Source organism: Pezoporus wallicus, unplaced genomic scaffold (genome assembly GCF_028554395.1).
Source record: "Pezoporus wallicus isolate ANWC-B61680 ecotype Strahan unplaced genomic scaffold, APGP_CSIRO_Pwel_v1 contig_3365, whole genome shotgun sequence".
Lineage (NCBI taxonomy): Eukaryota > Metazoa > Chordata > Aves > Psittaciformes > Psittacidae > Pezoporus > Pezoporus wallicus.
The window spans coordinates 5,825,039-5,847,602 of record NW_026640883.1 but is presented as its reverse complement, the minus strand read 5'-3'; the positions used below and the strand labels follow the sequence as shown (position 1 = coordinate 5,847,602).

At 39.0% G+C, this 22,564-nt stretch overlaps 1 protein-coding gene across 1 annotated transcript; it reads right to left on the bottom strand.

The window, feature by feature from the left end:
* Positions 1-638: 638 nt before the first annotated feature.
* On the bottom strand, positions 639-21,474 carry CASP7 (caspase 7). Its single transcript, XM_057421006.1, has 6 exons — positions 21,362-21,474; positions 5,401-5,549; positions 4,427-4,555; positions 3,740-3,915; positions 2,944-3,082; positions 639-2,236 (listed from the first exon to the last, which is right to left on the bottom strand). The coding sequence occupies exons 1-6, from the start codon at positions 21,472-21,474 to the stop codon at positions 2,013-2,015; spliced, it is 930 nt and encodes a 309-aa protein (XP_057276989.1). The 3' UTR covers positions 639-2,012.
* Between the last annotated feature and the right edge of the window lie 1,090 nt (positions 21,475-22,564).

Here is a 22,564-nt window from a genome sequence, read left to right as displayed (position 1 = left end):
ACATCATTTACTGGAACACAAAACAGTGAAGCTACTTCTTATGCTACTTACATAACTGTAAAGGCATTTTATGCTTGGTGCAAGAGTAAGTGCTGGTAGGTCAGGATATTTCCTTTAAAGCACTTTCATCTTTTACTTTCTTCATGGTTTACCCACTGTAAAACTTACCTTAGAATCATAGAATCAGAATAGTTAGGGTTGGAAAGGTCCTTAAGATCATTCAGTTGCAACCCCCCTGCCATGGGCAGGGACACCTCACACTAAACCATGTCACCCAAGGCTTTGTTCAACCTGCCCTTGGACACCACCAGGGACTGAGCATTCACAACTTCCCTGGGGAACTCATTCCAGTGCCTCACCACCCTCACAGTAAAGAACTTCTTCCTTATATCCAATCTTAACTTCCCCTGTGTAAGTTTTAACCCGTTACCCCTTGTCCTATCACTACAGTGCCTAAAGAAGAGTCCCTCCCCAGCATCCCTATAGGCCCCCTTCAGATACTGGAAGGCTGCTATGAGGTCTCCACACAGCCTTCTCCTCTTGAAAGATGTCAAAGCTCTTCTGCATTCCTGGCTGAGAAAGGCATTAGGATTTATTGTGTCTGGTTTTCACTTCACCAGAGAGAGTGACAAACATGCAGATATTAACAGGATTTTTTAAAAAGGCCTTTATTGATTTCATGCTCAAGACATCCATAAAACAATCACTGCCTGTAATTCAAAGAACTGTAGATTTGACTTAGGAAAATATAAATATGCCTCACTATGTCACAGTATTTGTAAGAAAATAAACTTAATCATTTGGTAACTTGGCTTTAATAATATGCACTTACTTTCGAAGAAGATTGCAAAGAGTACATTAACCAGGAAAAGGGAGAACAACTGATCATTTATCAGTTTAACCATCATTAAACTTACTTTTTTTGAGCTAGCTACCAATTTTAAAGAGTATATAAAAAGTAGGAATACCAACATCACCAATATAGCCCCAAAATACAAAATCAAGACCCTAAAAAGGCACTTCTAGTTTCTGCTTCAAGTAAGTATTTCCAGTGTTGGCAAAATTCCTCACAAATAGAAGCTATACCTGAATATCCGTTTGTTACTGGAACATATAATTCTATCATTTCAACATTAAATGTTAATGCTTTATATCAAATCTGTGGCATTAACTTTCTGTTGGTTCAAACCTTCTTAATCAACAAGCAGACATTTTTATTTCTGCAAGCAGAAACACTGCAGTACCACTGTTTCAGGCTGCTTTATCAGTTAGCTGTCATCTGCAAGGCAGAAATCTTTACAATGGCACTTTCACAAGGCATCACCCAATTACAGTTTGCCAATCATTTCCAAGGAGTTTAATTCTGAATTTTCTACTATATTTTCATACTATTCAGGTAAATCATTGACAAAACCCCATTTTTTGTTTATTCATTTATGCTAGAGTGACAACTAAATAAATTGACTTCCAGAAGCACAGAACAACCATTAGTCTTCATTAATAGTGCTCATGTAAGGGAAATTAATGTAATAGACTAAGAAGCATCCTTTTAAATAGCTACAAACTGTTTCATCATTGGACATACCCATAATATGATGGTCTCTGGAAATTTCCAAGGAAGTTATGGTTCCATGAGTTCACAGTGAATGAAAAGATAGAGTCTCCCAATTTAATTTGTTTCTTCTTAATTTACAATCTGTTTCCTGGAATAAACCTTTACGGGTCAGGTAGCTTACTCCCAGAATGTCATCAGTAGCCATAAATCATGACAGCCATACTAAGGGAAATTAAGATACAGTCATTAGTATTAGCTGTCAGGTTGGCCCACAGCATTTATTTCTTCCTTAAAGTCTTGCATATTGGCCAGCCATCAGATACCCCATCTTATACAATATAAAAATCTAGTGTAATTACATTTCTGTTATTAAAAATGTATTACTCCAGTTTATAATCAAATCTCCACCCAAAACCATATCCTGATTTTTCATCACTGGCTGCATTAAAGTACACTTTCAGAAGTAAAGTTCCTTGGTGAGCATAGAGACCACACAGGGAATCTGCTTCTTCTCACTGAAGCGTGGATCATCAGACTGTGATTCAAAATTGGTGGCAACCACATAGTTGACCCGTGTGAGGATCTGCATGATCTCAAGTTGTTTTCCATGCTCATTTAGCACAGAGCACAGGGACTGCACAAACCAGGAGCCTCTTCCAGGATTCCTCCAGGAGTAATAACCTTACAGGAAAGACAGACAAGAAAGTATATTTTTCCTCTTTTTTTTCTTACTATATTGAAGATATGAAATGCCAGAGAATATCTGAAGAATGGAATGGCAGAGAATACGTCTAATTTGTGTGAAAGACTGGGCAAAGAGTGATAATGCACACACAGAAAGATTAAATCTTATCACTTGTGTCACATATCCTATTTCATTAAACTGGAGAATAATGTGTATTAGCTCTCCTAACCTCACACTACTAAAGTACCGATCTATATTTCTGCATTTGGGAAACTGCCCTGCCCATGGCAAGGGAGTTGGTACTAGATGATCTTAAGGTCCTTTCCCAACCCAAACCATCCTATGATTCTATGCTTTTCCTCTCCAAGTTTCATGCTGTAACTATTTCTCTTCCTGCCTCAATCAAGTATTCATCAACATACTCACTAAACTGGGACATGGACAGGCATGATTCCCAAAAAACTGTATTGCCTCCTCCATTTGTCTACGTCTTTTCACCTTCTCAGATTGGGGCTTTATCCTGTTTCCATGACAGCTAGTGTAAAAAGAAGTGCATACAACACAGTGGCCTAACATACAGTAGGCCTTAGTGTTTTGTCCATCGATGTACAATATGTTATGAATAAGGGTAAGTTTAGCATCAAATCAATGTGAGTGATGAGTTGTTAGGCTTCTACCCCCACCCTGACCCACTTTTCTTTACCTGGCACTGTGGAATACGCAAACAGAAAATCTGCTTCTACTGGAATTTTGTATCTTGGATTGGCATCTGTCTCCAGAGTGTCATTTGCAGGTCCAGAGTCAGTTTGTATGCCTTCATCAAATTCAGAGCCTCTGCATGCCTGATAGCAGTGAAGGCAAAGAGAACTTGTTCAATAAGGTGAAACAAGGTGTTATAAAACTGAGTATTTGTTAACATTTTTTAATGTATATAGTTTTAAACAGTACTTTGCATGTATTAGAAGCAGAAATTAAATTCCATGGGATGTCTCATTGTCCAGTGATAAAATTACTAGCCTGCCCATTTTAAAATATACATCCCTGAAGGGAGGGAATAGTGTTGCAGGCTCTGGATTTCAGTGGATTGTCAAAGTGCCAAGTCAGCATTAGTTTACTATATAAGATTATTATATATAATAGTCAGCAATTAACAAGTGTAATTAGCACGTCATTAACAAGTGCAATGTATAACCACATTCTGTACTCAGCTCTGTCTGCAGAGAGGGAGTTTATCTTTCTGCTTTGCAGCTCATGTATTACCAAGCACAAAGAGACACCATGTACAAAATTACAGTGACAATATATTCTTTACATCTGTGAATGCTGTATATAAATTATCTTTTAAAAACAAACCAATCTCCCAACTTCTCTCAACACAGTTTTTCACAAAACCGCCACTACAATTCAGTAAGTTAACACATATTGCAGAGCAAACAACCAACATATCATGTTTTCTCCACTGCAGCAGTAGGGTACTGTATTTACCTTAGGGCTATTACCTGAATGAAGAATAATTTGGGTTTGCCTATAAGGCTTTTACACTTGTCTCCTCTGAATAGCGCAGTCAAACTCTTGATAGCCATGGGTCCATCAGTGCCATAGATGAGGCCTTCTTCTCCATGGCTTAGCAGGATACAGGCAAAACAAGCAGCATCACTGTGATTCTCCTCAGCAGCTACAAATCAAATACTTCTTAGCCAAAAGGAAGCAACATTCTAAATAAAAATTATATTTAGCAAACACATTTTTCTGAGACTAAATATACACTGGGCCTCTACTAGAAGGCACAAGAGGGAATGGATAAAAATGACACAACCTACTTTTTAGTACTGTGATGTGTATCTTGAATACATAAATGCATCCTTCACTTGACTCCAAGTCTAGCCCACTGGAGTCAACAGGCTGGATTCTGTATCTATTATGACAAGGCTCTTCACTTAATACAAAGGACAGATGCTTCAGATTCCTAATATAACAAGAAAACTGTATTTCTGAATTGATGTTGGAAGAAGAGGTGGGGAATTAAGTCTAATCCATTCAGAAACCAAATCCTTCTATACAGAAAATAGCATGTAACAGGGCTCAAGCAATCTGTTCTAATTTGACTTGCTTTGAGCAGGGGGTAGATTCAGTCACTTCCAAAGGTCTTTTCCACTCTAAATTATTCTATGATTCTAATTTTTTACCTTGCTTCAGTAATTTTTCCATATCACCCCGGCTTCGGTCATTGTATGTGCAAACCTCAAACCCCAAGTTCTGAAAACTCTTAGCTAAATCTCCAGCATCTTTATCAGTGCCATTGCGTGTACCCATTCCTGGCAGAAAACAAAGAGTAGGGTTGACTGCACATTACACAATTCAAAATTAATCACATGCTCAAAGGTACATTTTTAGGTTTATAATTAATAAAACTAACCAGTGTCATGGTGACATGATTTTAAAACAATCCTTTTAACAACATTCTCAGCACTGAGAACAAACTGTGAGGTTTGTTTTCATGCAAGGTTCAGCGTTAACACGGATCTTATCCTGAAAAATGTTGGCATGTCTCCAGCATCTTGCAACACTGGACCACTATGGATGATTCTGTCTCCTTTTGGTTATGCAGTGTAACTGAGAAACAGTGGAAAAGAGCACCTATAATACCCATCTAAAAGAAACTGATATAAATTCTTTGGAATAAACACTTGATTTAGTGTGTATGCCAAGCATATAGGAAAAGACCTATAAGTTGACTATAACACAAGTATCTGTTTTGAAACTCTGCATGGTCTGAAAAGTTAAATGCAGGAGTGTGAACAGAGCACAGCTACAGCTTTTAGTTTCTGTAGGTCATAGCTGTAGCTCAGGGACAGAGGAGTTATAATATGGGTCGCAGATGCCAAAGTTCAAATTTTAACAACCCAGCCTTAACCTCTGGGACAAAGGGTTAGTTTGAAGTTGGTAGAGCAAGGTGACATGCCCTTTGAAACATGAGCTGCAAAGAGCTGCTTTAATACGAGTGAGAAAGAACAGGAATAAATTGTAGGAATAACTGATTCTCAAAAAAGACAAATATAATCATTAAAATTCCATGTCCTAAAAATAAAATGCTTACTGATTAACTAAAGTATAAGAATTCTAAGGTCCGTAATGACTATCATCAGAAGAAGAGCAATACCTGTTTTGTCTTCAAAATTTTTGTTGTTTATAATAATACATTTGCCAACTTTCTTGTAGTCCATATTATACTGGAATGTGGGTGTAACAATTCGGTACTGATTACTGAGAGAGGACTTTGGCTGTTCTTCTTCTCCATTCTTCTTTTTCCTGGGTGAACCAAATGGAACTACTGTTAGGGCCCAGTCACATGCAGTGTGCCTATTTACCTTAATTCAAATCATCCAGGCAGCCCCACCCAATGTTTTTTCTTCTCTGGTATTTGTTTTCTTCCTTCATATTTTAAATAGAGGCACAAAGATCATGTGATTTCTATGAAGCAATTACTGTATGCGGTTGGATACTGATGATGGTAAAGTGACTCTAAAGTGCACTGCAGCCAACAGTAATATATGGAGATCCTGACCCACAGATAAAACAAATACCTAAATATGAAGTCAGGCTGGTGATAGCCTTTTTCAAACTATGGTTCTGGACATATTTTACTTTTACTATAAATAATTCATGGAATCTCCCTTAATAACTACTTTAAATACAAGAAGATTACCCGATGGAGTGATAGGATTTGTTTACTAAATCATCATCACCCATAAGTTCTCTGAAGATAAGGCCAAGCATTAGGCAGTTCCTACTGACAAAGGTTATAGATGTGGACAGGCCATGCATTAATTTGATCTGCCAAACAGCAGTCTGATCCTATGCAAAAAACCAAGCACATTTGAATGTAATTATCAATACCTGAACCTCACTTAAAACCAAACAGGAAACCCACAACAAAACAAAACAGGCATTTATAGTTCTCTGTTAATGACTACATACTGACCATTGCAGCCAGCATGTGCATCTGAAGTATAAGCACAAGGAACTCAGCAGTACTTGCTTTTAGAGGTGGGCATTCTGGTCCAAGCAGGTGGTTTCAGATATTGGTAAGATTTCCTCCAGCAGAACTGAAGCCAGTAAGAGCCTATGAAGGCTCTGATTCAACCTCAGAACTATGAACAAACTTTGGAGCAAGCCCAGTTAGAAACAATGCTCACAGAAGGCCAGAAGAGGTTATCAGAACCTCTCTTATTTGGTCCAGCATCCTGCTTCCAATAGTATTTATTGATGATGTCCGAGAGCAAAACATAACCTATTTTCACAGCACAAATAACTGTATAACACAGTTCGTTATTAACAAAACTAGATTTTCCCCATAATCTCAATTAATTTAAGTACTTTCACTATTCCCACTCTTACATCTTTCTAAAGAACTACTAAGCTATTTGGTTCAATAACAGCCTGTAGACATGAGATCGCTGCCAACTGATTAAATGTTTTTAGTAATCTACTCTCTTACCTTCCTGATTTAACAATTGCTATCTTTTAGCATAAGTGCCCCCTTTTTTATTACTAAAGGACAAACCTATTTGGAAAATATAACAAACCCTGTCTGGATGATGCACTGTGTTTAAATGCTAATACGACTCAATTTTACAACAGCTTCTTCTTATTTTTGAGTGTCATCATGTTTTATTACAAAGGGCCAAATTAAATAGCTGCACCTGGCAGGCTTTCTCTATACTCTTTCTACATGTGACCATCCTAATATCCTCTCCTCTCCTAGACTTCTCTTAGAGAAGACAAAACATGATATTGAATTAAACTTACTTGAGGATTCCGTCTGATACTCTGGTACATTCTTTTCCTGGCAAATGACAAGTATTGGTATTCTCTTTGCATACTGCTTCTTGAGGGCTCTGGGAGCCATAATTAAATATGCTTTGCCTCAAGAAGAGATTTTAACCTTTTTAAAGAATTATCCACAACTGTATGATGTTAATATTACATTTGACTTTCAAAGAGATCTTGGATTCTTATTTTAGCCTAAAATTCCCCCTGGTCCTAGATCACTTGGACAGCTCTTTGGCAAAGAGACAAAAAGTAATTTCAGAACAACAAATAACCGTTCAGGCCGATGAAGAGGCTAATTTCCTCAGTCCACACTGGAATCAGGTTTCTGCAGGTTTATCTGGCTTCAGTGATTTCCTGAACAAAGCCATGCCTAAGAGGGGCTGTTACACACAATAGGATATTTTCAAGGTGATTGTACACAAACTTCTGTTTATGTCCAACCCATGAGCAGTTGTGAACACTTGGGACAGATCCACATGAGCAGTACTCTATCATGTTTGCACTGTCTGCTCTCCTAAAATGCTGGAAGTGATCTAATTCTAGTCCAGAAATCACGCAGCCACATTACCCTATAAAAAGCCTCAATGTAAAAAGAAGCTGGGTTAAGGGGCATAGTAACATAGCCACACAACTTCTCTGAAATCACCTCACTTCTGAGTTCAATAGTTTGCACTCATTCATACAGAAATACTTGGGAGTTTCAGAGATGTGACTATTACTGCTGCTATTCCCAAAGTACACAAATTAGATTCTGCACAAAGTAGAATCTTTATCCCGCTCAATGTCAAGTGTAACAGAGAACCCTCATCAGTAGCACACATTCCCTATTCCTTTATAGAGGATAGTATGGTTTTGTTCTAATGATTCCTTCCAAGCTGAACAGGCTAACAAGATACTAAGCAACCACAGCATGCTTTGTAGGGCTATGCCCATCATTTCTTTACTGGCAGACAACAAACAGTTCCAGGAATCTTTTAGTATCTATCCAAACTGAATAAATAAGGAAGCAAAGATTGTGGAGTATAAATATCCTGAGCCTGCAGTCCAGGGAGAAATTGTTTTTTGAAGATTCTATTTTCTGTGCCAACATGGAGCAATAGGGGAATTGCCTGACTTGACCTGCACTAAACTGACAGCGTAAGAGCCAACGCTTCAGTTTCAACAAGCTAAATCAGACCTTGTAATAATGACTAATAAACATGTAATACTGAGTCCTTAAGGGGAATGCCCTGTCACTGACAGGTTGTTTTATGACTGAAAGCCTCAAGCTTCCTTGATAAATTTTTGTTCTCTAAGCTTTGAACTAGACACATGCTAAATATTTACCGCTGTAGTTCTCACTAACCCTTCTAATCAATATGTTTTCTGATGGGGTTTTCACAGGTTAGTTATGTGCTGTTATAAAATGTTTTAAGCTATTTCCCCTCAGTTTTATCTCATTCTGCTTCTCTGACATCCAGTGTCTTTAGCTTCCCTCTTTTGGGATTCAAACTTGTCCAGACTAAATAGAAACTTGAATTTTAAGACTGTTTACTCTTTCTTCAGCTTTTAATTACAACTGTGCCGTAATTTCTCACTCCACTAGTGGTCACTGATTTTTCCCTGAGACAGAAATATTGTTCTGGCCAGTGCTCTCATGTATTTCATGTTCTCTCCCTCCAATCAAGGGTTCAGGAAAACTGAAACTCCACCCTGGCACCCTGAGAGCCTGACTCATTTTCACCCTTAATTTGTTTCTAAATATAGGCTTTAGGTTTGACAACTGAAAGCAGTGTCTCTTAGAAGCTGAGATTTCCCCTCCTTTGGCTTCCTTTCTACTGCAATCTTCCTGCATTTTCTTCGCTACCATGTATTAATATGACATACCAACAAAGTAAGAATCCATGTGCAGGAGAATGGCTTCCTTGAGTGTTGCAGCCTCTTACCATCTTTCCCACCTGCTATAGCCAGGCTCCTGGGCTCAGCTCTACCAGTCCTCCAGTGTAACGTGTTTCAGTGAAAGCCAGATGCTTAACTTCAAGTGTAGTGTGATATATTTCCACAGGGAGAGTCTTCACTTTCCATCACATCACGTAATGTCAGTTGTGTAGTCTGGTATTGCCTAATTTGCTCAAGGTGTAAAGGCCAGTGACTGTAAAAGACCCTTCTGCTCTAAGAAAGCTGGTCTGCTCTAACTATATGGACTCCACTTGGAACAGCACCAGCACAACACGAGGAAAGTTCTCAAGAACTGTTAACACCACTTCATTTACTAAACCTCAGCATTAAGAATGATTAAAAATAGGATGATAATAATTGACAGACAAGAGAACTCTTCTGAAAACATGAGCTGCTTGGCCTAAGAAGCAATGTGACACCAGCACACAGAAAGAAGAAACAGCTCTCCCTGGAGAAGAAGTCACTTCAATAGCCTTATGGACAGAGGATTAGATGAACAGAGACAAGTTTCACAATCATTGCTTCCCAGTCACACAATGGAAGGAGTTTTCTGCTTGCTTTTTTCCCTATTTGTTCACTTTTCTAAGAGGAAATTAATGTGTTAATAAAAATGAACTCTAAAAACAGTATTACAGAGAGATATCCTGGCTTTGAAAACAGCTATAGTATCCTTCTCTTCCAGGAAAGTTGGGGATTTTTGTTGCTGTAAGCCGATGTAAAATAAAAAACGTCAAATAATCTGTGTAAACAGATTAAAAATTAAGTCTACAATAACGATACTATTCAATTTCAGGAAGTTGACTTTAGCGGTAGGTGGGAAAGGCTAAACTAATTATGTTCATTTCTATTTGAAGTACACACACACAAGAGAACACTTTCTCTACGAACTTCAGTAGGTTTGGGCTTTACTTGACAGTGAATATCACAAAACATTGTGACAGTTTTTTACTCTTTCATGCTTCTTTAATACAATATGTATCAGTTTTGAATGACTGATAACAGGTTTCTGTTAAAATCTGCCTTAAAAAACAGGCTACCTTTACAGAACACACCATCTCAGGATCCTTTCTGAAGTCCCCACGCTTTTTAGCATCTTCTCAGGTAATCAACCAACATCCACCAGAACTTTCATACACGTAACATTGTGGGATGCAATAGATCTTAAAAATGCAATGCTCTTTATTCCATTACAAACAGCTGAGATGTTTCCTGCATGGCTTTTACATTTGGGGACCTCTTTAAAAGCTTCATCTGAATAAATTCCCCATCGAATTACAATACTGTGGAGTAAGTGAACATAATACATTAGTTTTAAGATCTCTAAAGACACTTACGTAGCCTATATTGCTGATTTAATTTGATGCAGTTTGTGTGGTTCTATGCCGCTATTTCTGTCTAAAAAACCCCACTTCTGCCATTACTGCATGCACAGTATAAATGATATTTGCGACTGCTGCCCATCACAAAGCACCACCAAACTATGTGTAGTATAACTGAGTGTGCCAGAGACTACTTCAGAGTTATTCTTCCAAACGAAATTAACAAGAAACAGAATTCATAAATTAGACAAACCAAGGCTCAATATTTTGTCTGTTTCTACCTTAAACTCAGTAATTAGTGGCTATTCATACGGCTGATGCTTTCTGATGATCATACATTAATATGTCTTACTCCTACATAACCTTGTCTTCAAACTGCCAGCGTTAATACTTTTATCCAGTCTAATTTCACCGTATTTAGTACACCTCTAATTACTGTACACTCTCCCCTCTTTGAATTTTTTTCTCTTGAAACCTATTGGCAATAACAAGCCAAAGACACTTGTAAAACATGACTAGAGCTTTTTAGATCTTAAGTTCTTTAAGGCAGACTCTTTGTTCTTTGTCAGATCCGTTTTGGTAGACTGTCACACAGATTTAGAGCTGCATGCAAATAATAGATTATCCTGTTGCCTCTTCCCATTAATATTTCATCATATTGGCAGAGCAGCAACATTTCTGGACAAGAAGAATGTGCTACTACTTGAATAGTCTTTTATAAAAATTAATATTCCTTTACTGTTAAAAATCAGAAAGCATAAATTACACAGGATAAGGACTAACCATAAGGGCTGGAACAAACAGGATCATAGAATGATTTGAGTTGGAAGTGACCTTAAAGCTCATCCAGTTCCAGCCCCCCTGCCTTGGGCAGGGGTACCTTCTGCTAGACCAGGTTGCTCCAAGCCCCATCGACCCTGGCCTTGAACACTGTCAGGTATGGGGCAGCTACAACTTCCTGTGAAAACTCTAAGGAATGTTTTACTATATTTGCTGCATTTAAACATGGATAAATACTAAAACTGTATTACGGTGCATTTGATGGTGTGATCCTGGGTCACAGGCCAAGAAGGTATCATGCTAGAATACTAAGTGAAGCCAGCAATAAACATTAACAGGAGCCACTGCAGAAGATACTGGCCTCTGGGAGATGTCAACTGTTTCCAATCTGTTACACACTATGGGTTCAGAAAACTTTTCTTCTCAATACATTCCAATGGCAGATGCAATTTCCATTTCTCTCTTTTCAGACAGAACACCTTACCAAGGACTTTTTTGAAAGCAGTTAAATATAATCGTGAATCAAAAAAATACACACTATCCCTCACAATCTCTGTTTAAACAAAGGTTACTTGGGCTTCCAAAGTACATGCCAGTAGAGAAAACCAGCTTAAAAAGCTGAAGGGAAAATCTCCTCAGGAAAAAGGGACAATACTAATTATGCAGGAGGAAGTTCAAGTAAATACTGCATGCTTTCACTTTCCCTATTGAAAGTATCAGCAAATGACTGTTGACTTTGACAGACTAGCACAAACAAAGTATCTGGTCTTTAGAAGGCTATTTTTAAATATGCCCCAGATAAATGTCAAAAGAAAATGTTTAAAAAAATTCTAATATTAAAGTCAGAATCTCTTCAACATAATAGAAAGTCTTCGTTTAGAAGAGAGAAGAAAAACGGTCTTACAAAACTGAACATAAAAGTCCCCCCAAAAGCATCTAAACATTACTTCACCTATACTGCTAACTATGGCAAAGAGATGTCTTATACAAAGGCATGAAAACTGACAGCTGCAATTTAGAACAACAAACATGAACAGCACAAAAAAAAAACCAAAACCCTGGAACACTAAAACACAAACCCAATCAAATGGTACTAGATTTCTGTTCCCTCTAATAACCTTGTTTTGCCTGTTGAAGTAATTGTAAATTATAGTGAAACATGGTAAACTGAGAATATTGGAGTCTAAAGTTCATATTCACCAATGACACATAGAGTCTATGCAACCCTTTCATCTTCATGTACTACTCTGCTGAAGTGCCTAAGCCTTGAAAGTTTCTTCTTGGAAAGGGGTAGGATAAAGAGAAATGGCAAGTGTGTTTGCTCAAACATCACAGCCCTGAAGGAACGCACCCTGCTTTCAGCCTGGGAGGCAGCCCTACTAAAAGCCACAGGACTAGTCAGGCAGTAAAATTATCCCCATTTGCACTGCTCTCAAGATCAGGGCCGTAATAATTATTTAGCCTCCAGCTTCTTTTTGAACTGCCAATTAGTGCATGGCTTCTTAGGACATCTTTGGAATTAGATGTTCTGCTGCTTAAACGAAGCCAGTTTAAAAGTCACCAAAGGCAAAGCCTTTTGCCTGAATGACCCTGAAACTAGGAAGCTAATGAAGACTGTACCTCTTGTTTCTTTGGAAACTGAGGTTCCAAGCCCTCCTTGTAACTGTAAACACACTAATTTTGAAAGGAAAATATTGCTATAGCAGTCTTGAAAGAAAGGAGTTAGATAAACAATGTGATTATTTCCTTGAACTTATAAAGCTAATAATGGAGCTGTGAGGTACCCAAGCTATCATTAACAAATTCTTTGCTCAAGACAGGGCTGAGTTCATTCATCCAATAAAACAGTATCATATTAAAAGTCTGTTTTTATTCTTACTATAACATACCTAGCAGTACTGTTACAGATTTTGTACAAAAATTGCAAATTAAAATGCTTTATTTTTTTCAAGAAACCCTGGCATTTTCCTACGTTTCCTGTAGTATGCTGCATCACCTCCAGCAATAGAACACAAGCTATAAAAGTAGTTATTAAACTATTCATTCATTGTTCATCAATTAACTTGATGAACAAGTTAATTAAACAAACCAAAACGCTCAGCTGGGGGGATAGGTTCTGTTATCTGCTAAGAGCCACTTAGCTGTGCTCTAGGTGGAGACCTGAGTGTGAATCCTGATTCTGCTACTGAATAGCTTTAGCAAAGTAACTCGGTATCTCTTGGTTTTAGCTTATCCATTATGAAATGGAGCCTAAACAAACTTATTTCATAAAAGAACTGCAGATCTCATGGCTTCTTTCCAGGGGGGATAGCAGTGTACAGTAAACTAGAGAATGAATTTAAAATCCACTGTTTTGTACATACCTACTATGTTCACATCCAGAGCATGGGAGGTAGCTTACTGCCATCTGCCTCCTAAGTGGTTGAAACAAAGGCACTCTTATTGTTCACTATGGAGGTTTACAGTGGATCTCAGTTCGACACAAATTCCTATCTTTGGTTACTGCACATTAGCTTCCCCGAAGAGATAAAACTGCTCATGCCTACACATGATTCTTTAAATTGAACTGCAAAAATGACAGGGTAGCAGTTCACAGAATACAGCATTCTCCCAAAGTATACATAGCCCTAAAGGCCTCTGAGACCTTGGCATAACAGTCAAGATACCACAGCTGATCACACTGCAGTTACTCACCTGCACTACAGCAATGGCTATCAGTATGTTCCTTTGAAAATATAATCTAAAGTGTATTAGCTTGAATCACAAGGCTCCGCCTACCACAAAGCTTCAAAACTGCAACAGTCTCGGAGATGAACAAAATCAGCTAGTGAACTGCAAGATGCTAACTGCAGTAACTGACTCACCGAAGTATGAGCACACCTTTCATTTGATCTCTTGCAAAGCAAGCCACAAACCCTTATTCAGTAGTTTCTACAAACCTGCAGCTTCTGTTTAATCTACAGAACGTCTTTTAGATTGATACTCAACTTTTTTTAAAAACATCCATGTATAGATCCATTGGATCCATTTATGAATTCTTTGCTTACAAAAAGTGCTTCCTCCTATCTTCTGATTTTCCATCACCTATATATTTGTATAATATACTACGTATTCATACTACCTACAATAACAGAAAATTATCTTTCAACTTTTATTTAGAGAAACTAAATGCATTTTAAATCCCTCATTGTATGACATTTTTTAGACCCTGAGCTACTCTTACAGCTTTTTTGTCCCTTCTCCAATTCAGAGGGAGACTCTTCTTTAAGAACTTGGAAAACAAATAAACCCAGTCCAGGGCAACTGTAAACTCACTCTGTAATGAAAAGAGCAGAGCTGTTTGAAGGAGTAAGCTTCAGACTGCAACTTCTGACATTGTATATTTTATATATATATATCTCTGGAGTTCTGATAGTTAACATCTGCCTCCTTCTTCTAACCACGTTTAAATGATGGTCTTCACATAATTCAAATCAAAACCATGGCTGTAATTTTATTATATACAAATGAAGCAGAGGAAGCACGCTGGGGCTGAGCCAGCTGCACTTTGTAAACAGTTTCAACACAGACTATTACATCTAATATTGTTCACATTTTGCAGCTGTTAAAAAAGAAACAGGCAACAGTATCCTAGTCTTTGTGCACATATTTCATATATCATTTACAGCTTACATAACAATTTTGAGGTGTGACACCTGCAGCAGAGAAAACACCAGTAAAGTTTTAAATTCTCAACCATCAATCTGTAATTAATCTTCAGCTTCCCAATCAGCTGTGTGATACTTGCTGTGCAGGCCTCATAATGTTGTATGTGAGATAATATTCAAGTAACAAAGAAAAGGTAAAACTTTACAAATAAAGCATATTGCTTGCTGAAAGGTTTTCTCCTTATTTCTAGAAAACCTGCACGTACACACCTGCCATGGGTGTTCTGGAAACTGAAATCCTACGTAGTATAATGAGCACAGGCAACTGCCTGTTCGGGAGGGGAGCGTGGGAAGAAAAGGTGAAGCCTCTCTTATCTATCATAGGTACTAAGAGCAATTAACAGGTACATACATTGCTATACGGAACGCTTGGAAAATTACAAAAAAAAAACCCAATCCTCCCCTCCTAAACCCTATTTCTCAGAGTACTCTCTGGCCAGGACTGGCAGTTGCAAAATGTCACTACAATTATAATTAGCTTGATATAAACACTGACACTAAAATTCTCAGGGTATTCATTCATGAGCTTTCCAAACAGGTGGCAGAGAAGGAAGGAGATCAGGAACATTCTACAGTACCTTGGCTCATCATCAAATGGTACTCCACACTGCATCTGCAAACAGCTTCAGCTTGTCCTCAAGAACAAGTCTAATCCTCTGTGCTAATGCTAGGAGCCCACCATACTCAGGGTTACATTGGAGAGAGAAACAGGATGGACGCTCTCTGTGTTCAGGCCCAAACATTCGCATGTGTCAGCAGTGGGTCACGCTGGACTTTTCTATGGGGCTATTCAAACCCTCACACCCATCACCCTGCAAGCTGAGGTCATGCAGGCCTGATCTACCTTTGCTGACAAGCAGAAAACACTCCTGTCGCTCTGATTCTATCGCTGTTCCTATGTAAGAGTGTAGGAAAACACAGCTGATCCTGAGAGTAAGGTGGGACAGAAGACTTCATTTTGTAGTATGTCTGTCTTCTTTCTCTTAAAACCTGATCCACCATTATTATTCTGATATTAGCACACTATTTCTAAGAAAATGCTGCAAATTAACATGCAGTTTCCAAAACTTCTTTGTATTCTGATTCGCAGATCCATTTCCTATGTATTTATTATTTATTTAAACAGGTTTGGTTTATTATAAATCCAGTTTAATTTGGTTTTGAATCTTTTGAAAGCTTAAAAATGACACTACATAATAGCTTTCCTCCAAATTTTGTATGACAGCCCAGCGTTTGCTGCAATGAGGGGAATAAATTCCTACACTAAGAGGAAATTAGGATACTTGACTCATTGTTTTGATTGCTACGGATACAGTTCATTGATAACCCAGCGTTTGTTGTGCTTTATGAGATAAAAGCCTCTAAGGAGGCTGGAAACAAACACTGACTGTGAATTAGGGAGTTCTTACACTTTAGATGGGATACTGGGGAATTTCCTATGTGGCACATCCAGTAAATGTCCCAGGTAAAGTACAAGCCCTGACCAGATTTTCACTAATTAATACTCCCGTAGTGTTTTCCAGAAGTTGAGCTCCAGACCTAACAAATAATCAAACCAATTTCCCCAAGTCGAGTCTGTTTTGAACAAGACAGTAATCTCTCCATTTCCTTATTTCAACCAATGAGCCTTTTGTTGCATTTTTTTCTCCCTGTCCAGTTGAAGAGGGGAGTGACAGAGCGGGATTGGTGGGTACCTAGCATCCAGGCCCAGTGTTTTCAAATGGCAAAAAAAATAGGGAATGGACAACTCGGGAAAACGTGTGCATCTTCATCACTGTGAAACTGTTCTTCATAAAATTCTACCTGCAAAGGAGCTTCTTACAAACCAAATAAAAATAAGCTGTTGGTAATCAAAAGTGGATAGAAGCAATCCCCCTCAAAAGACAGAAGAACAACAGAAGAACAAAGCTGACACAAAGACAACTTGCCACACTTGTTACAGCTCCAAAGCTGAGGTTCAGCTGAGGCTGAATCTCAATAATGAACATTTATTCATTGAAGGACAAGGCTATTTTGAGAAATATACCTATACTGAGACAAGGGACATGAAGTTGAAGTAGACGGCTTTGGTAACATCCGTGCTTCCCTACTTTGCTGCCCTGTAACCAAAATAAATACCATACAAATGAAAAGAAACCTTTATATCTGTAAATCTTTTTGACCTGAATGCTAGTTTACAAACATGGTAGGTATCATAACTATTGCACTACTGAAGGCAAGATGCACACTGACGTTTCCAGCAAGCTTTCAGATTCATTAAAATGAAAAGTCTCAAACTTTATAGTGGCTTGAGTTGGCAGAAATAAATATTTTAGAGATATTTTGGGTTTGCAGTGTTAAACAGATGAAGTACTCTTGGTGACTATATGTCAGTGTACCCTATGCACTTCTCTAATTCCTTAGTGGAATTTTCTTACAATATATTTCATGTTTCTGCATTAAGGACACTACAGAATCACACAGTTTCAACTGTAACTAGATATTAGTAAGAATTCCTAAATATATATGTAAATTATGTTTTCTGCTTCCAGATGAGAGGAATATTGCCCATAAAACAAAACATTAGGGCTGGAGTAGGTAAAAGTAACCAGAGGACAAATGGTTCTATACAATTAAATCAGAATAAAACTGGTACCTATACTACTAATAACCACCTTCTTCTGTGTTGTACTTCTTCACTGAAGCCCACAAACAGTCATGACTATTGACAGCGCAAGCATGAGTCTACCTTGGGAATTTTCAGATACAGATTTAAAAAGAAAGAAAATACAACTTTCATTAGGAAATCTCTGCTCTACTTAATATGGTGGAAGCACAATTGTTTCATGTTACGTTTTCTGGATGCAAAAATAGGCTTGCTGCTATCAATCCCCAAGACGAATCAGTCTCACCTCTGTGCCTGGCAAAATCTTGGAGCAGATTCTCCCGGAAGGCATGCTAAGGCACATGAAAAACAGAAAGATGCTTGGTAACAGCCAGTATGGCTTCACGAAGGGGAAATCCTGACTGACCAATTTGGTGGCCTTCTATGATGGGGCTATGGAACTGATGAACATGGGCAAAGCAGCTGACGTCACCTACTCGGATTTGTGCAAAGTGTTGGACACTGTCCCGCATGACATCCTTGTCTCTAAATCGGAGAGACATCAATTTGATAGGTGGACCACTCAGTGGATAAAGAACTGGCTGGATGGCTGCATGCAATGGCTCAGTCTCCAGCTGGAGACCAGTAACGAGTGGTGTCCCTCAGGGATCAGTGTTGGGACCAGTCTTGTTCAACACCATTGTTGGTGACATGGACAGTGGGATTGAGTGCACCCTCAGTAAGTTTGCTGATGACACCAAGCTGTGTGGTTCGATTGTGTCGTGGTTTAAACTCCCACCAACGCTGGAGGGAAGGAATGCATCCAGAAGGACCTTGAGGTTGTAAGGAGGGCCGATGCCAACCTCATGAAGTTTAACCATGCCAAGTGCAAGGTCCTACAAATGGGTCAGAACACTCCCAGGCACAGCTACAGGTTGGGCAGAGAAGAGATTCAGAGCAGCCCTGCGGAGAAGGACCTGGGGGTGTTGGTTGATGAGAAAATGAACATGAGCTGGCTTCAGTGTGCGCTCACAGCCCAGAAAGCCAACCGTATCCTGGGCTGCATCAAAAGGAGCGTGACCAGCAGGTTGAAGGAGGTGATCCTGCCCCTCTACTCTGCTCTCCTGAGACCTCACCTGGAGTATTGTGTGCAGTTCTGGTGTCCTCAACATAAAAAGGACATGGAACTGTTGGAACAAGTCCAGAGGAGGCCACGAGGATGATCAGGGGACTGGAGCACCTCCCGTATGAAGACAGGCTGAGAAAGTTGGGGCTGTTCAGCCTGGAGAAGAGAAGGCTGCGTGGAGACCTCATAGCAGCCTTCCAGTATCTGAAGGGGGCCTACAAGGATGCTGGGGAGGAACTCTTCATTAGAGACTGTAGTGATAGGACAAGGGGTAACGGGTTCAAACTTAAATAGGGGAAGTTTAGATTTGCTATAAGGAGGAAATTCTTTACTGTGAGGGTGGTGAGGTACTGGAATGGGTTGTCCAATGAAGTTGTGAATGCTTCATCCTTGGAGGTGTTCAAGGGCAGGCTGGACAAAGCCTTGGGTGACATGGTTTAGTGTGAGGTGTCCCTGCCCATGGCAGGGGGGTTGGAACTAGATGATCTTAAGGAACTAGGTGAGTTAAGGTCCTTTCCAACCCTAACTATTCTATGATTCCATGGTTCTATGACACCAAATGACGATATGATATCATTCTGTGGAGAAGTATTTTCAAAGCCTTAAAGCACAACAGGAGCATACAGAGCACAGAAAAGAAAAAAAAAAAAACCTATGGGAAAAATTCTATTTGTTTCTATCGCATAAAGACTTAAAATACATGTTTGAAATCCTCAGCTCAAGCTTCATTTAACCATGTTCTGAAACGTGGTTGTGCACAAGCTTGCCACAGTGTATCCTGCTTTCTTAAACAGAACTTTTTGCTCAACTGCAACTTACCCTAATTTCTGCCCACTTCTTTTTTTTGCAATAAACAAAATTGATACCCTCCTGCCATCTAGTGGCCACAAACCCCCCGAACCAAACACCACCGGCGGATGTTCATTCAAAACTGACTTCTTTCAACTCCTTTCCCCACCACCACTAACTAAATACTATCACTTTTTCAAAGCAAAGGAAATACGTACAAGTTAATTCCCCTTAACTGTGGTGCAGCCAGAAGAACCTATCCGCTCCGTGGCTTGTTCTGAGCCTCGTGGCCTCGATGCTAAAGCAGGCCCACACTCTTCTGAGAGAAATGTGCTGCAGTGAGTAAGATTCTCACCTATTTCTACTTACTGCTCTCGCAAGATGAATCTCCAGTCACATCCAGAGAATGGTAATTCACCATTTCAAAGCCTTGAAGAAAGACCAGCAGTTTCCGCTAGCTTCCAATTCTGAGCTGTGAAGCTGGTGGAAACTGCTGGCCTTTCTGCGAGGGCTTCAATTTAGTTTCTCACTGCTCTGGGTTTCTTTTTTAATACAAAACCTAAGCTGAATCTTCTCAGTTACCTCATATTTCATCTAAACAATTTTTTACTTCTAAAGAAAAATGTTTCAAACTTATCTTCAAGGAGTTCCCAAAAGATGAATGCCTCAAACTGATGATGCACAGTCAAATTATTTGGAAAATGTCTTACAGAAAAAAGCGATAGAAAAGCTGATTATTGCCTTTCCTTCAGGAATGATTAACTTTGAGCTGCCTAATTTAATAGCAGTATTAGCATATCACCTCTTATAAAGAAGACCAATTCAGATATTGAAACACACATTTTATAGTTTAAAAAGAATCTTTTGAAAAATGTTTGGCAAGATTTAAAACCAAACATACATTATGTATTTTGCATGACATAAATCTGCTAAAATTAATAATACACACACACATCATAAAACATATTTAAGGAATGAGAAAATTAGAGAAAGCAAAGTGGCTTGCTTAACAGCACATCAAAAGTCTTCTAACACTAAAGCATCTTCACTTCTTGCAGATTTGTTACCCCTATTAGACTCACATAATAAGCAGCAAAAATGAAATTATATTCTCCATGTACTTTCTCTAACTCATACTGTTTACTTGAATGTGCATGTCCAGTAGCGATAAAAATCAAAACCTCTTTGTAAATACCACAGTCTTTGTAGTAAATGCCTCTAATAAAATCCTTCTAAATCTATGAAGTTCACAGTGTTAAGTAGTAACTTCATAGAATCATAGAATCACAGAATGATCTGGGTTGGAAAGGAACTTAAAGACCATTTAGCTCCAACTCCCCTGCCACAGGCATGGACACCTTCCACTAGAGCAGGTTGCTCCAAGCCCCGTCCAGCCTGTCCCTGAACACCGCCAGGGCTGGGGCATTTCCTCACATTCAATAGTATTTGTACAATCTGCACTTTCATTCTTCATCTTCTGCATTTTCAGTCACATTTATCTAGCATTTTCAGGAGTACAGACAAGCAGTACATAATTTTTGCTTCCTATACAATTAATGAAAAAAAGCTTATACTTCAGTGAGATGACTATGTTTTAAAATAAAAGGCTTTTTAATTTATTCTGTAATGGGTTGCATCTCTAGACTCTGTGAGGCTTCTTTGTGCTACAACCTAGATGGCATATCCAGGCTTTAAACTAACTTAAATAGTCAGCAGGGGATTCCAGTGTGCAGGAGATGAGCTGAGCTGAATGCAGTAAAATAGATAATTAATGGCATATTTAATTCCCAGCTCCACCAAAGGGCAGTGTTTAAGATGAGGGACCATAATTGACGCTAAATGAACTAAGTGATCTCTTGACTACCAAATAAAGCTTATGGGAGATACCATAAGGTACAGATCTATACATTAAACCTACATAGTATAAACCATCTCCCTATCCTAACCACTGATGACATTGTGGACATGGCAAACTGTACACCAAAATCCCACTGAGGGGTAGCACGACAGCTGATATAATAACAGGAATTAATGCAGTAACTTACTTTGCAAAAAGTGAGAATCTGCTACTTCTGTCTGGCCTTGCATCAACTACATCTTCACGAACTTCATCACCTCCATCTTCTATAGAGTGATCAACATGCCGATTCCCCGACATCTACAGATAAAAGTACAGATTTCTGACCCTGTATTAACATGACATTGCACATGCCTAGCTGCCTGCTTACGGTTACCAAAAGTAATTTCTCTCACACATACCACTCTCAAAAATGCAGGTAAGAACAAAAGTAAAAACGATTTTATGGTAAAAGATCTTATGACTAACTCCCAGGGAATTTTTCGGTGGTCTGGAAAGAACTATGCTGGGAAGAAAGCAAAGACAACTAACAACAAAATAGTTGTAACTGCAATTCTACCTAGTACTAAGACATCCAGAGAGCTCCTGTTGTTTCATTTGCACACAGTCAAATGCGTGTAAGAGAAAAAGCCCTGTATTATCCTCTCTGGATGGAATCTTAGGTTTTCATTTCTCTGTTTTATGTATACCAACACTAAATGATTAGTTAATACATGTGTAGACCTGTTAGGCAGAAAAAAAGTTGTGTTTCTTGGGAATTAAAAGGTATTTTCATTACATAAAGCATTCTTACACAACTTGCTATATTTCAACCAGTGGGGACTTTCTGACTGTTACTCCAGTAAGTCTGGAACATCTTCACTCATCTCAAAAGCAACACAGGGCACTGCTAAACAAGGCTAAGCTGGCCTAATGACTTCTTCCTGATGAAAAAACAGTCCGTTTCCTCTTCTTCCATGTATTCTGTTGCCCACTGAGGAAGTATATTTAGATCACTGACCCAGCAGAGAAGTACAAGAAGAAAGGAATTATTTCTCTGATGGGGGCAATGATCTGCACCAGCTCAGACTGGGTGAGAAGGCAGTGTGGGACCTCATGCACATGGTGGGACGTGCTGAGCCACCTTGTCCAACTCCAGCCTTGGGCTTCAGGAAGAAAAGCAGCAGCGATTTCTGCCTCTTCCCCATACTTAGGCAGATTAAAATTGCCTTATAATTTATTTACTCAGAAGAGTTTACATCTAGCTTGAAAACCATCCTGCTGACCCTGCCAGGCCCCGCTGCTACATGGCTGCCAGCACCACCCCAGCCAGGCTCTGCACCAGTAATGGAGGTTCCCGAGAGTAACAGCAGTTCCCAAAAGCTGGGATCTAGATTCTGCTTTGTCAAAC